Source organism: Mycteria americana, chromosome 20, assembly GCF_035582795.1.
Source record: "Mycteria americana isolate JAX WOST 10 ecotype Jacksonville Zoo and Gardens chromosome 20, USCA_MyAme_1.0, whole genome shotgun sequence".
Classification (NCBI taxonomy): domain Eukaryota; kingdom Metazoa; phylum Chordata; class Aves; order Ciconiiformes; family Ciconiidae; genus Mycteria; species Mycteria americana.
The window spans coordinates 7,472,249-7,487,886 of NC_134384.1; the positions used below are offsets into that span (position 1 = coordinate 7,472,249).

Genomic DNA, 15,638 nt, shown 5'->3' on the forward strand with positions numbered 1-15,638 from the left:
GTTCTCAAAATGCTTCGCCTGTTCACCTTCCTGGGTCATCTTCTCACCACCTGCTCTGTGTGGACACGGGCCAAGTGCAAGGACCACAGAACACCACGAGCTTCCTTGCTGCTGCACCCAGAGCCAGTTCCCACAGGGTGCACGCTGCAAGGCTGGTGGGACCCCTCCGAGAGGAGCATCACACACAGAGGAACATGGGGCTGGTGTGAACTGTGTCCTGGCAAGTCCATAATCATCGGCCCTGGTTTTCCTTCCACACTTGTGAAAGAGGAGTGTGTGCCCCAGTGATCAATGCCATGGGTATTCTCTGCAGCCTGCTGGGATGGGGAAGCTCATCCAGGCAGACAGCTGTCACACAAGGACCACTACAACTTCTGGGGCTCCGGGTCCTGCATACGGGTTTGTTTCTGTAGCTGAGGTGTGCTGGGAAGATAGGATACTGGGTCCTGCAGCCCAGTGAAGAAGTACAACAATTCAGGTCTGTTACAAATCAAGAAGATGCACAGCTCAATACAGAGTGATAGAGTGGGGCTTTAGGAAGTGCTGTTGGGGTTTTGGTGGGACAGCCATTGGATCTCAGTGGCTCTATGAAATCTGAGCTCAGTGTTCAGAGATGATCAATGGAAGTATCTGGAGTCAATATTAAAGCAAAACCCATTGTCATGCTACTGCTGGGTCGTGCTGCCTCCCATCTATTACAAGTCCCTTCTCCAACCAGTAACACAAACTAGAGACTTTCCAGACCACCATCAGCATGGACTGGTTCCAAGATGGAACCATTCTGGCACAGACAAATGATATTTAAGGAAGATGCATCAGAGACTTCTGAAACCACTGGAGTGCTAGACAGTGCTATTTTTCACAACAGCAGGGCAGCTAGAGAAGTTTTTAGATGCCGGGGCTGGGACAAGAAGCAATGCTTCTTCATATGGCATGTAATTACCTCCAATAACTCATCATCAGAACATGATACAGAGAGGCCAAAAATAGTTCCAAACAGGGTTAGATAATTTTCTAGGGACAGGGCCAACCTGGTATTAAACAAGAAGTTCTTCATTCAGCCTCAAGCTTAGGAAAGCCCCAGCTCTGCTCACTGGGAGCTCAGGTTTGAGCAGGAAAAGACATGCTGCATCTACCACTGGATGTCCCAGGATGGCTTTTCTTATAGTCTGGTATTAAGGACAACCCCCATCAGGCCCCTGGTCGCTGCAGTCAATCCTTACATGTCATGTTCAACCATTCTTGCATATTATTTTTTTTCATAGAAGGCCCTTTCAACCACAGCATATAGCATGATTATGGCAAGAGGTCGAATAATTGTACCAGACCCTGGGGGATGATGTCAAGGAGGTCCCTACACACTAGCAGAAGCACCTCTCCTCGCTGTGGCATCAGGTTCCTGGGGCTGCTCTGTGCTGAGGTGCCTAGGCGCTGCTACAAAAGGATGATTGCAAAAGGGTTCAGAGGAGAGCAGGACACATGGAGAGCTGGGACAGGATCACACGGTTCCTCTCTGTCTAAGTGGTGACATTTCCCCTTTTGGGATGCTGGTCTTGTATAAGATGGAGGAGGACAATGCTGTAGCTCACTGAGGAAAGCACCCACAGCAGGAGTCCTAGGCTTCAGGCCAGCTCCAAGGATGGCCAATATGTTCTGCATTAAGGGGTCACTGCATGACTTATGTGAACAGCATTGCAAAGAGGAAGCAACTCTGCAAACCAGTCATCTCCTGACTTCATGTCCCTGAAAGCCTTGGGCATGCCCTGTTGCCTCCCTGCATTCATGCTCCCCGAGGAAAGGAAGCTGCATGCCAGGGTGTGTGCATGGAGGATGGTGCAGGGATCTGCATCAGTATCCCAGGTACGTGGCAGGGTGACCAACTGAGGCACAGGCATGGTCTGTGAGCCTGGACCAGAGTCCACAGGATCACAGCAACTCTGTGATCCCACATCACACTGGCCTCAGTCTTTCTCCATCAGGATCTGTCTCTGCTCCTGCCTCTCCATCAGATCCTGGCTCCAATTCAAACAAAATTACTGGAGTTCATCAGCTTTCCCACTGCAAGCTGCTGCTATATGGCAGCCTGGAGACAACCTTGGTCAGAGCTTGAATTCTTGTGCCCATGGAGCAATCTCACCACCTACCCAGCCCTATGCCCACTCTGGTTGTGCAGTTTCTCAATTGCTGAGTGCAATTTTCTGTCTTCAAGCAGCTGTATCAATGAGTAAAGTCCTACAGGACTGCGCTGGTTCATAAGCCAGTATCAAATGCAGCACCAAGCCTTCTGGACAAGCTGAGGACATTGATGAACATGACAAGCAAAGACTATTCAGGCCAGCAAGTGCTCAAAACCAGGTCTGGCTGGTGCACTGTCACCTTAGGTTGGCACTGTTCAGGTGACCATACTGGAGCTTGCAGGCATTGGCAGACACAGACACACAATCTGCTGTCCACAGCAGTCTGACTGAGTGTGCTGGTTTTGGCTGGGATAGAGTTAATTTTCTTCATAGTAGCTTGTATGGGGCTATGGCTTGGATTTGTGCTGAAAACAGTGTTGATAATACAGAGATGTTTTTGTTATCGCTGAGCAGTGCTTGCTCTGAGTCAAGGCCTTTTCTGCTCCTCACACCACCCCGCCAAGTAGGCTGGGGGTGCACAAGAAGCTGGGAGGGGGCACAGCTGGGACAGCTGACCCCAGCTGCCCAAAGGGCTATTCCATACCATATGGCGTCATGCTCTGCATATAAAGCTGGGGGAAGAAGAAGGAAGGGGGGATGTTCGGAGCGATGGCGTTTGTCTTCCCAAGTCACCATTACGCGTGCTGGAGCCCTGCTTTCCTGGAGATGGCTGAACATCTGCCTGCCCATGGGAAGTAGTGAAGGAATTCCTTGTTTTGCTTTGCTGGCATGTGTGGCTTTTGCTTTACCTATTAATTTGTTTTTATTGCAACCCATGAGTTTTCTCACTTTTACTCTTCCGATTCTCTCCCCCATCCCACTGGGGGGGAGTGAGAGAGCGGCTGTGTGGGCTTAGTTGCTGGCTAGGGTTAAAGCACGACACTGGGGCCAGCAGAAATCACAACTCTTCAGAGGTCATGTTTTATTTTCAGAAGTAGGAGGATTGTTTGTTGGCAGAGACCACACCTGAACGACCAGAAAAATGCTGGGATCAGGTCCCATCACACCAGGATCCTTGCACAAGACAGTCTCAACAGACTTACAGCCCTCAGAGGTACAGGTCTGTGCATGATAAGATGTCCCCATCTTGGGAGGCTGAAGTGACTCAGCCAGCACAGTCAAAGGGCTGTTATTGCTTGAGGCAACTGTGCCTAGAGCCTGTGCATGGGGATTAAAGACATTCCAACCTCTGCACGTTCCTCTTCCCTCCCCATGGGAGCGTCTCTTGGATGTGCCACACCATTCCCTTTGTCTCAAAGCCATTTCTGTTCTGCACAGGCTCGGGATTGTCAAAGAGGTAGAGTCTGTCTGGGAATTCCTGAAGTGTCCCAAGCCACCTGCAAACCTGCCATCCTGGGGCAATATGGCTTTTCTGGTGATGTTTTTTGATGTGTGTTCACAAGCCAGGCTAGTCAGTGCCTGTTCTGGACCACATGAGATGCTGTGATTGTAGCTCATGGAGGGCAAGAGGAGGGACCACTGGGGGTGGCCATTGGGTGGGGTCCATCCGGCCAGGAGATGTGGCATCTGCAGAGCAACGCCACTCTTGTCAGGCTCACTCCAGCCTACCTGTTGATGGAGATCAGCCATGGGCAGCACTGGGGCAGTGTGTGGGTGCGAGTGGCTGCAGGCAGCACTGGGTCAACACGCTTGTGCAGGCAGGTGCTGGGCAGCACTCACACCACTGTCTGTGCAGGCAGGCTGTGGGCAGCTTTGGGTCTGCGCACTCACACAGACTGGCTGAGGCTTGTTGAGGAACGGAGCAGCGGGGTGGGCCACCCCAGCTGGCTGGCTGCTGGTCTGCAGCCAAGAGGATGCACCCAGGCATTTTGCCCTCCACGTTTTGGGGTGAGGCAGGCTGAGGTTGTGGTTGTACTTGGAGTCTTTCCCTGCGGAGTTTGGTGTGGGATTCCTTGCTGGCTAGTAAGTGCTGCTACTGCTGCAGCATGTTCAGCCAGGAAAGTAAGAGGCCTGGCAGTCCTGCTTGTGCAAAGGAGCATTTGATGAGGGATACATGTGCGAGGGTGGGATGTGGTGTGAAGCCGTGGCAGCACAAGCTCAGCCACATGGCCAGCTGGGATGGATGCTTCCTGGCTGAGGGAGCTCCAGCCAGAGCACTTGGAGGTGAGGGGCATCCAGGGAGCTCACGAGGAGGTCTGGAAGGATGGGGAAGTTTCCAGTTTTCCAGAGACTCTGATTAAGCGGCATATTCTGCCACCCTGGAAAGCTCCAAGGCTAGGAGAGCATGGACTAAGGAGTTACTTTTGCAAGGGAAGGACCTTGGCAGAGGAGACAAATTAGCCTATGGAGCTGGTTTCCAATAATCCTGGCACCGAAGCATGGACTCAGGAGTGTCAGCCTCTGTGGGGAGGGTGGGGGTTGGCCATGCTGCAGAGCAGAGCCCCTGGGAGAGGTGCACTTGCACATTCTCTTTGCAAAGGGATGTACCCACCAGTTAGAAGACCTCAGAGCACCAGCTACCGCTGCCGAGCATCTGTCGCTGTCAGTCTGCACTCATCTGAGGGGAGCCAAGGAGGCCACATCTCGCCTTGCCTTTGGGGGCTGGCTGAAGGCTCGGTGCCTGAAGGTCTCAGCATAGTACCCTGTGTCATGATGTTTTGTTGGTAGTGGGGCAGCCTGGCTCTTCACTTGCTCTCTTCCAAGTCTCCACACAACTGCTTCCCCGGGTGTACCCCTGCATGGTTTCTGCACAGGCCTATCTTCGTGGCCACTTTCCAGGTGGTTTTTGCAAAGTGAAGCAGCCAGAGGAGGCAGAGCCAAGAATCTGGTCCTGCCTCCAGTAGCTCTGGGATTCACTCCGAGGGCAGGGAGAGGACCATCTGCACAGGCAGGTTTGTAGAGGAATTCCCAGGGTGTTTCCCATCCTTTTTTAAACATAAACTAATTCTCTGGAAAGACTGGGAAAGCACCAGGCCCCTTGACAGCCCAAGACGCATGCAAGAGTTTACTTGTGGACATGCACATGACCGCAATTAGCTCTAAGGCCCTAGCACATTAAAATTAAATGGTGAAAATTGCTACCATCCCACCTACCAGCCTGTCTCCTCGGGGGACACCCCTGTCACCACAAGCAAGATCTCTGATCCTAGTGTGAGTCAGCTCCTGAATACCTACAGGCTTCAGCTGGGCATGTTTGAGGCAGCCATTCCCAACTCCAGCCATGCCTGTCGCCTGTCAAACCTCACCCAACCTGTGATAGAGCATCCACATCTGTAGATGCAATCTGTCCTGAATATCCCTGGTGCCATCTTCTCCAAAACCTGCTAGTCCTGCCTTCAGATATGGAGAATATGTATTTCCCTCCAAGCAGCTGCTTGTCCTTAAAGGTTTACGTCCATCCTCATTCACCTCTACTTCACGTTAAGTAACATCTGTTGACTCATTGTTCCTTTAGTTCATCACCAGACCCCTGATCCTTCTCACTGTTTTTAAATAACGCAATTTATTTTTCTACTTCATTGGGCTGCAGGACCCAGTATCCTATCTTCCCAGCACACCTCAGCTACAGAAACAAACCCGTATGCAGGACCCGGAGCCCCAGAAGTTGTAGTGGTCCTTGTGTGACAGCTGTCTGCCTGGATGAGCTTCCCCATCCCAGCAGGCTGCAGAGAATACCCATGGCATTGATCACTGGGGCACACACTCCTCTTTCACAAGTGTGGAAGGAAAACCAGGGCCGATGATTATGGACTTGCCAGGACACAGTTCACACCAGCCCCATGTTCCTCTGTGTGTGATGCTCCTCTCGGAGGGGTCCCACCAGCCTTGCAGCGTGCACCCTGTGGGAACTGGCTCTGGGTGCAGCAGCAAGGAAGCTCGTGGTGTTCTGTGGTCCTTGCACTTGGCCCGTGTCCACACAGAGCAAGTGGTGAGAAGATGACCCAGGAAGGTGAACAGGCGAAGCATTTTGAGAACAGCAGGGAGGTGGGGGACAACAGAGGCAAATCAGGAGTCGATGGAGCAAGGACCTGAGAGTGCCGGAGTGTCTAAGGCTCGGACTGCCCCTTGCATGCACCAGGACACCTGGGACCATTTGTGCTGCCCATGGACCAGCTTTGTGCAGGAGATGCAGGAGGAGGGCATGGGCAGAGGGAGCCAGAGGGAGCCACTTGAGCTGCCTCCTGAGCCTTTTCTCTTCTAGACCGAGTTATTCCAATTACATTGTTCTACCACCCCTGTAATTTCTATTCACGTCTCCCCACAGGTGAGGATCTGGCATTTCCTCATCCTTCTTCCCGTTGTCCTCTGGCTGCTCTCCTGCTGCCCCACGTCCTGCAGGCCAGGTCCCAGATGGGACAGCATGGCCCGGCCAAAGGCTGCCCAGCATCAAGAGGTGCAGAAGCACCACAGGTGGTTGTCTGGGTTGCAGGTTGGTATCCCTGCAGCCCAGCAGCCTGCCTCTGAGCCTTTGCTGGCTGTCAGAGCCCAGAACCCCCAGGGAAGCTCAGTGTATAGCCTGAAGAGTGACTTGCCCTCCCCGAGTCCTCTTCTCTCTTGATTTTCAACAGAGCCAGAATGGTTCAGTATAAACTCAATGCTTTGCCTCTGTCTAAAGTGAGGAGACAGGACTTTTCTCCCTGTTCCTGTCTTTTAATACCTGACATCCCAGCATTTCTCTGATCTTTCCTGCCTCATGGGCTCTTCAGATTACCTCTCCAGCTACCTTCTTCAAGATCTGTGGGTTTTTTTGTGGAGATTAAAGTGCAGAGAAAAGCACATGACTCTGAGAGTGGTTATACTGGTCCTAAGGGAGCAAGGATCTGATCTGGATGGGGAGCAGTGCGGTGAGCAGCTTGTGGCTTGTGTCACCATGAAATGCACTGCTCTGCACAGTGGAGCTTCATGGCAGCCCCACAGGATATGGACGTAACTGGGGCCAAACTTATGCTCCCCAGTTACCCAACACACTTCTGTATGCTACATGAGGAACACCAGTTTACATCAATTTACAGCTGGTTACACTCCCCCGTATTTGTGTAGTATCCATAGTATCCATAATGACAGTATCCTATAAATCACTGCAGGTCCCCATTAGCCCCAAATGCCTCCTACAGTCTTCTGGGTTGAAGCTGCTCTTCTCAGTTTCAAAGTGCCAGGTCACATGGAGATCTTGGAGAAGCTAGCTCACCAGGGGTGTCTTGCCCTCAGCAGGCTTGGATGGGGGTGGAGAAACGCAGCAAGGGAAGAGGGAGCCGAGACATGGCTTGGGAAGAGGTTGAGGATTTGGTCACTCCCAGGGCACAAGGAGCAGGGTGAGCCAGCACCACAGCCTCTCTCCAGGCTCTGCTCTCCACCCCTGACCACAACCAGACTCTGAGGGAAGGTGCAAGGTACTCTGCAATGGGCTGGGAAGGGACACCCTGCTTCCAAACTCGGTTCCTGCCTTGGTTTTTCCAGCCAGTAAAATGGCAATAACATCACCTTTCCCTACTGGAGGTTTTGGTGATTTTATTGTGCTGCCAATGAGGTTGTGGTGCTGCTGTGGAAGGCACCCTGCACTCACGCTCCTGTCTGGAGGAGGTCAGAGGGGAGGCAGAGTGACCCATGACTCTTCAGCAAGCCAGTGCCAGGAAGGACACTTATTCTCCCCAGTCCATGGGGAGATGGAGCAGATCCTGCAGAGCTGCTGCTGAGCTGCTGCGGAGTCACCAGCCCCAACCAGGTCACTGCTGCAGTGACCTGAAGGACCTGAATCACAACCTGAAGGAAACACATGGTGGCCTTCCCCTGCCTTCTTCAGCACCTTGTGCTTTTCCTCAGGATTTTCTCAGTAGAGGAAATCAGTGGGACTTGCCATCCTTGTCAAGAGCCTTTCCAATGTGATTAAGCTTGATGCTCCTAAGGCCTGTCCTAGCAAAATTTCTAGTGCCTGTTCCAGCAAATTCCCAGGGACCAGCCTATCTTTTCCATGTCTCTCACTGCTGGCCTCACTCTCATCATGACAGAGAAATAGGTGAGGGTGAATCATTGCTGTTCCTGGAGGGTGCAGAGACCTGCAACTGCATCCACCAGTGACCTCACTCCTGTGGAGCCCATGGTATCATTACAGAAAGCAATCAGAGCATCTCCTATAGCAAGAGCACATGACAGGCCAACACATCCCTGCAAACCTGGCCAGGAAAGCATCAGAGTCTTTGGAAAGTGAAATGCTCCCAGTGAAATGAGGGCTGGCAGTGCCCCTGCTTTTAGGAGGCAGGAATTTGTTTAAATAAGAGGCCCATGGCAGGGTCTGGATGGGCCAGTCGCTGAGCATCAGCCCTTCCTTCCCTGGCCTTGGAGCTGGGCTAGTCCTCTGCATACCTCCATGGGAAAGGTTAGGGGATTAAAGTAAATTTAAGGCAGCCTTGCAGCCGGAAGGATTGGTATGACAGCCCAGTGCCACCCTGTGTCACTGGGCACAGCCTAGCTGAGAGCAAGGCAGGTTGTCCTGAAGCACAAGGACACCAACTTCAGCTCTCACAAGACAACCTGGAGCAAGCTTCTCCATGCAACCATTTCCCAGCTGGAAATGCTCTGAGCCTTCAAGCCTCTCCTGACAATGTGGTCACTCATGAACAGGTTCCTCCTGGTGCTGCCCCGTGGTGGAGCACACGGGGTGTCCATGACCCCATCTGCATGCGGGCAGTCGGGCGAGAGAGTATGCTCCTCTCTTTCTGCCACCTGCAGGGAGCTGTGCTGGCTCCGGAAGGGAGGCACTGCTCTTGTACTCTGCATCAGTAGTTACCTGGGCCTGACACAAATAGAAATTGATCAAAAGCGGCTTTAAAAGCTCCTGCGTTCCTGGAGTAGAAAGTTCCTCTTGTTGAAATTGGGTGGGAGAGCTGTGGTTTTTCCTCAGTTCCTTTGATTTGTTGCCTAATGCAGGGGATGGATAAATCTCTAAGCCCTGAGATTTAGGGCAGGATTCATACTTTACATCTTCAGAAGACGTAGTAAACAGCCCTATACTCTCTAATCCTGGGAGCAGGTTTGTACCTGCTCGCTCTGTATAAACTGGACTGGCTACAACAATTTCACATTGCGGCTGAGTTCAAAACATCCCCTTGGGGATGAAATGTTTATTGCAGGAGATTTTTAAGATGGTTCCTGAAAGAGAAAAAGGGACTCCCACCTCAATACCCTGCACAGAACCTGCTGTCACATGGATGCAAAGATGCAAAAACCGGTGTGACTGCACAAGCAGTGAGGTACCCTGGCCCGTAGGAAAATGCCCTGGGGAGGAACTTGCTGGTTGGTAACCTTCGTCACTCAGACCTTCCCCACTGGACAGGCAGAGGTGGGTGGCCTGCCCACAATGTCAAGAAAGCCTTTGTTTACCAGGGCTGGTGGTTCCCAGGTATGGCCTGATGTCTGCAGTGCTCCTGGACCCAGCTGCACATATCCCCATTGCCCCTGTGGGTCAGGCTGGGCTCAGGCTGAAGTCAGACTATCCAAGAATCCCACCCTTCCCAGGCAAAGATCTCTCCAGAGCCTTGCAGAAGCCTCCTGGGCCATGAGGAAGTTTGCAGCAAGGGCAGGCTGGTTGCAAAGAGGCAGCTGACCTGGACAGAGCACAGGAGCTTTCCACAGTGGCTGCCAGAGTGCAGATATCTGGACTTTTGGGTTGGTCCAACCCAGCCTCAAGATGCTGCAGCAGAGCAGATGGGGGCCAGTTTGGGGTCTGGACAACACATCTGGGGGACACCACGTCAGGGCATTTGGTGAATTTTATGCAAAATGTGAACCTCTGAAGATTCTCCTGTGGTGTGTTTTCACACAGCATGGACAGCTGTGCCCTGGAGGTGACCTGCTCATGGTTTGCTGTAGCAGAAGCAAAGAAGCAGTGTAGGGGGGGTGGGAGGTCCTTGGGGTGGGACACAGCTCCCCACTCACCAAGGGGCACGTTAGCCAGCATGGGTTTAACAACTGACACCACACCACCTTGTAACTTTGCATTCCTCTCTGGATGGCTGCAAGACGCGTTGTGTGGCCAGTGCCTGGCATGAGGGGCTGGAGAAGGCAGGGGCAGTGGTGGCTCTGCAGAGGGGAGTGAGTTACTTACAGAATCTTCAGGCTGTAGAGGCCAGAGAAAGCTTCCCCTGGGATCCTGGAGATCTGGTTTCCAGAGAGGCGTCTGCAGCAAAAAGAAGAGCCAGTAATGTGTCAACACTGTAATGACAGTCCCTTGTCTGCAGAGGCTTAACAATTCATGCATCTTGCCACAGCCCCCTTGGGGAGGAGGCTGCGGCACCTGCAAGCTGAGCTGTGGCCAGGCAACCTTTGCATATGATCCTCTTTTACAGCTTGGGGAACAGGCAAAGAAATAATAGCTTATTACTCCTGCCAGACCTGAATCCAGTGTTTTAAGCATCCAGCGACAGCTCATGGCTGAAGTAATTCCCTGGACACCTGCAGAGGACTCCACTCCATGGAAATTACAGCACAGGCTGCCTGTGAGAGGGACCTCTGCTTGAGGGCACTGACCAGCCTACAGATCCTGCTCTACACCAGACATCTGACAGTGAGGGTGGAGCAGGGGAAGAGCTACCCTCTGCTTATGCATGGTCCTGGGAGGACTGTCTCTAAATCATGGACCCTTATCTGTCCCTTTTGTCTGCATATGGCCTGTTTCTGCATCCTGCAGGTTCTCCTTTGTCCTGTCCATCAAATCCCACCTGATTTACTTCCAATCCCCCATTCCCTGCCCTGCTTTGACATGTGTGATCACAGCTAAGGCCCAGCTCCTTCAACACACAAGAGTTTGGTATCACTGCTGTGAGGAGAGACCAGGGAAGGGGCTGGAGATGGGGAGTACCATGCAGGTGCCACAATAGAGCCAGCTCATCTGAGTATGGTTTCCAAATCCAGGACAGAAAAGTCAAAAGTGGTTCTTGGGTGAGCTATAACTGGAGAAAACCATAGGAGGGAAGACAAGGATAGGGACGGTGCAGCCAGGGAAGGAGATGAATGTGAAAAGATGGGAGAAGAAGACAAAAGTGAAGAGCAGCATCACAGAGGAGAGTGTCACCATCGGGGACACAGCACAAAGACCAAGGGACAATGTTCAGAACTGGCTGAAAGAATTTATCCAAGGAAACATGTGGGATTCACCATTGTACAGCATCATCTGATCAGACCGCTCAAATTTTAGCAAGCCCCAGAGCAGGCTGGAGCATTAACAGGTATTTTGATTTTTCAGTGACATTGGAAACTGCATCACTGTTGCCATCACTTTCACTGACGAGGACAGCAGTCCTGAGAGACTATGGTGGGAACTTGCGGTGGAGCCAGGAGTAAAGTCCAGGACTCTTGAGTCTAGGCTTGACCTAAGGAGAACCTTCTCCTCCTGGTTCTCCCATGAGGACAAACGTGGACCAAGTTCCAATGCCCATCAGCCAGAAATCATGAAGACAGGTTCAACAGCCTGATTAAGACTCCAAATTACTACTGTATTTGTGCTTTACTTTCTGATACCCAAGTGGTTAAACAGACGTCAAGGCTAGACTTCTTCATAGTCACAAGGTAAGAAAGTTGTTGTTGTCCACTTGACTTGGAGTGGAATATTCCATCTCCCAAAGGGGACAGTGAATATCGTTTGTGACCAGGCTCATCTTCAGTCTCTCAGAAAGTCCAAACCAGGCCCAAGAGGTTGGGCACAGATGCTGGCAAGCTTGTTGTATTCATTTAGCATTGACAAAGCCCGTTTCTTTTTAGATGTTCTGGCTGCGAAGGAGACAGGTGTCGAGGATGAGCAGCATAATCCAGTCTGGAAGCAGAGTGCATTGCAGTGAGGACTCTGCAAAGGTCATGGAGAGGATCTGAGCTGTTTTGGGGAGCCACACTCACTGGTGGCAGGGCAGGCATGTGTGGGTGCCCGAGCTCTCTCCCTCCCTGTCTCTCCCCTCGGGAATCTAGAGAAAATTGCTCCCATAATTAGGCCTCCGACAGCATAAACAGCACAGGGTCGTCTCTTTAATGTGTGTGAGCAGGTTGCAACCTGCCTCCCTGCAGTATGCAAGCCGCCTGGCAAGCTGGGCTATTTGTCACTTGGGGGCTGTGATTTGGGGTAATTGCTCCTTTTGATTGCTGATTTCCACATGGGAGGGAGTGTTGTCCAGGAGACTGGAGTGCTCGCCTGGAGGAGAGGTGTTCCTGCATGGCATCCTCAGCCTGCTCCCAGCATCTGTCCTACCAGGCTGCGCTTGCTCTACAGAGGGCTGTCTGTCCTCACCTCCCTGGAGCTCCGGTCTGCCCCCATGCCTTCGCTGGCAGCAGTCTGCATGTATTCACAGTTAAATGTGCCTCTCGATTTGTTTCCTGGCAGCTCTGCACCTTTATGTTCACTTTCCTGGGTGTGTTTGAGTGTTTGCCGTGTCCCTAAATGGATCTGGGACCTCTAGGATTAGCAGGAGAGGAGTGTTGAGCTTGGATGGAGCCCAGGTTGGGGCTCCTGGCCTCAGAACAAGGTGGCAGGGAGCCCCGTGTGCTGGTGGGACACGTGCTGAGCCAGCTCATGGCATCTCAGCACCACGGGCAAAACCGAACACGAGGGGAAAAACAACTCTGCAGGAGATGCCCTGGTTTCACTGGGCTTCTGTCCTTGGCCCTGCTACACTGAGACTATGCCATGTCCCTGGCTCACTTCTGGTCTCTGGGTCTTCTCTCTCTAGCTTTACCTCTTCCCTGCTGCCAGGGCAGCCTAGCTCCGCTCCCCAAGGTGTAGAGCTCCATGTTGAGCCAAGGAGCAGGCACAAAGGGAGGCACCAGCCACAACCACTTCACTAAATCCATCTCCCAAGCAATTGCCAGTGCCGTTGGGGTCTAAGATGGGCTCTGCTTACATGTATGCATGCAGAGACTGGGAGGTGGGACACGTCTGTGTTTGTGCACACAGGCTGAGGTTTTGCTTTCCTAGAGGGGTACATGGCCGGGACGTGCACACAGGGTCTGGAGGCATGGGCTTTGGAGGTTTGCTATACCTCCCAGGACAGGAGCTGCATGATGCTGTGAGTGGTAGCCAGGTGTCCCAGCCAAGGGGGCACAGCTGTCCCATCTCTCTGGAAGAAGACCTACTGGTCAGGAATGGTCAGGTCTTTTGGGGTGTCCTGTCCAGCAGAAGGAGTGGCCACTGGGAAGAGATGCCTGCTTCCATGTCGTTAGCTCCTGTGCCAGATCGTGTAAGAGACCCAAGAGACGAAAGTCTCCCTGTGTGTTGACCCTTCCTCTGTCCATGGTCACTTGGCAATCTCCCTAGTGCTTGGTTCCATCTGTCCCTCTCACTCAAACTTTTCAGAAATCTTCCAGCCTGGCAGACAGACACCCGTTGAACACATCTCCAGAAGCCAGATCCCACAGGAAATTCACTGAAATAGTGAATTTCTATTTAAAAGGGAACAATAACATTTGAAGTGATGCTGCCAGTGTGAATTCCCCTGAGACAGTTCTTCATTTGCTCCTTCTGTGGAGAAGACTGAAGCAAATAACCCCACCAAGAAGGACTGAGAGGTGGCATTCCCTCGTACCCTAAGCACATAGCGGGAAGAGGAGCTTCTCTTGCAGGGGTGAATATCTGGTCCACAGCACATAAGCTCTGCTCCAAGTCAGCTCAGGTCTCTTTTTAGGATAGGCAGACTTCATTCAGCTGTATGCCCTGCTGTCCTGGAGCTTACACCGTGAGACAGGGTTGGGAGAAGGGGAAAGCTCTGGATTTAAAGTGACCGATGGAAGAAGGAGAGAAGGGGCAGGTGGAAGGGGAGGGTGGGAGCTGGAGTTGGCTGGCTTGCTTTGGAAAGCTTGTGTGTTTGGTGGATTTTAGATTCTGCTCCCCCCCCTTCCCCACTCCCGTGATTTCTGGGAACATTCCTCTAGGCTTTGATGTGCATTCCCAATACACTCCAAGTTGGAACAAACTCATGGTTTACCACCTCATGGCTGCTGCAGTTCAGTTACCACAGGCTCCCACCCCCTCCTGTATCTTGGGCTTCTTGGTCATGCTACAACTTCCATGGCACGCCCAAAGGCTGTTTGTTGGGCATGATCACTCACGTCATGTGCTCAGGCAACACGATGATGCCCTTATCATTCACATTAGGAGGCAGGAACATTGCCCATTGGCAGGACAGGACAAACATGTGTGTCCATATCCCAGTGGAATTTTCCCCTTGCCAGCTCTTTATTGAGCGTGTCAGCCCTCCCCCTTTGATCTCCTGCTCTGGTTCATTTCTCAAGCACTAACACTGTCAAGGCAGAATCTGTGCCCAGATAAATTCTCCACGCTCCTGTCTAAACAGTGTCATCATGCCAAGACAGTGCCATCCCCTGGGTGCACAGGGGACCAAGGGCTCCGTGTTATGCTTGAGTTTGTTCTCGTGCTGGTGCAAAACAGGGATGAAGCCAATTAAGTCATGCAAGTGAAAACATGGCACATTTGAGAAAAGAGCCAGGCTTGGACTCTCCCTTCCCACACAGGAATCTGCAGCTGGTCCTAGTCTGGTATCACCTGGAGGTGTCTCTAACATGGTCTTTATTGCTTTGTTCCATCCCTGAGGAGGAGACTATGCAGGCCTGTTTCTAACTCTGCTCTCCGTGCCCCCACCGAATGCCTGTTCCAACTCGATAGATTGATGGCATTCGTTTCTTTTGTTTATGGTCCTCAAGCCAGTTTTCAACCCACACGAATGTTCATATGCAAGCTAGTTTGGATTCATTTGCCAAGTGAGATTTAGTAAGACACAACTCCTTAATGAACAACCCAATACAGGACACTGAATGCCTTCACTCCATCCCCTTACATTATAAACTATCAAGGTTTTCAGGGGAGATTTGTTCCCTCCAAGCCTTCAGAGCAGTTTTGACTTTTGACTCTCCTCTGGGTGCCCCACTTGGGGTACCCCAGAACAGAGTTAGTCATTTGGAAGGCAGTTTTCAGGAAAATTGGGGCCAGCTATCCTCACTTGCAAGGATTTTTCAAATGCTGAACACTATCCCTAGCCTAACTGGAGTAGAAAAAGAATTGAAATCTCTAAATTTTCACAACATTTTGAATTTCACTTGGGATCCTTCAATAACTTCACTTCATTTTTCAACGTGGAAGATGGAGAACCCCCTAGAAGGCCTCCACCCCTGTTCCCACCTGTACTTTGGCCAACATCTGTCTTTGCACCATGCCAGATTGCACCTTCGGAAGGCTTCATCAGAAGAATTATCCTTTAACCCTCTCTCTGCTGTTGCCCACCCACTGAATCAACAACCAGTGGTGTCCTCTGCCAAGAAGCAATGTCAACAAGGAGGACAGAAAGTCCTGGATGAACCAGGGCTAGCTCCCTTGTTGCTAACAAGTTGCAGAAGCCACAGCAGTGTGCTCTGTTGCAGCATCCTGGTACCTTCTCAGACACAGGAGCTAGGCAGCATCCTGGGGGAACCATGGTGCCCAGGCACTCAGAGGAGCTGCAGCTCCTCACC

General features: G+C 51.9%; 1 protein-coding gene across 2 annotated transcripts in view; it reads right to left on the reverse strand.

The window, feature by feature from the left end:
- LGR6 (leucine rich repeat containing G protein-coupled receptor 6) overlaps positions 1–15,638 on the reverse strand; it is a 148,907-nt gene that overhangs the window by 74,952 nt on the left and 58,317 nt on the right. For both annotated transcript variants that reach the window (XM_075521642.1, XM_075521641.1), the window contains exon 3: positions 10,240–10,311. In XM_075521642.1, coding sequence (XP_075377757.1) covers positions 10,240–10,311 — 72 coding nt within the window. The remainder of the gene's footprint in view (positions 1–10,239; positions 10,312–15,638) is intronic.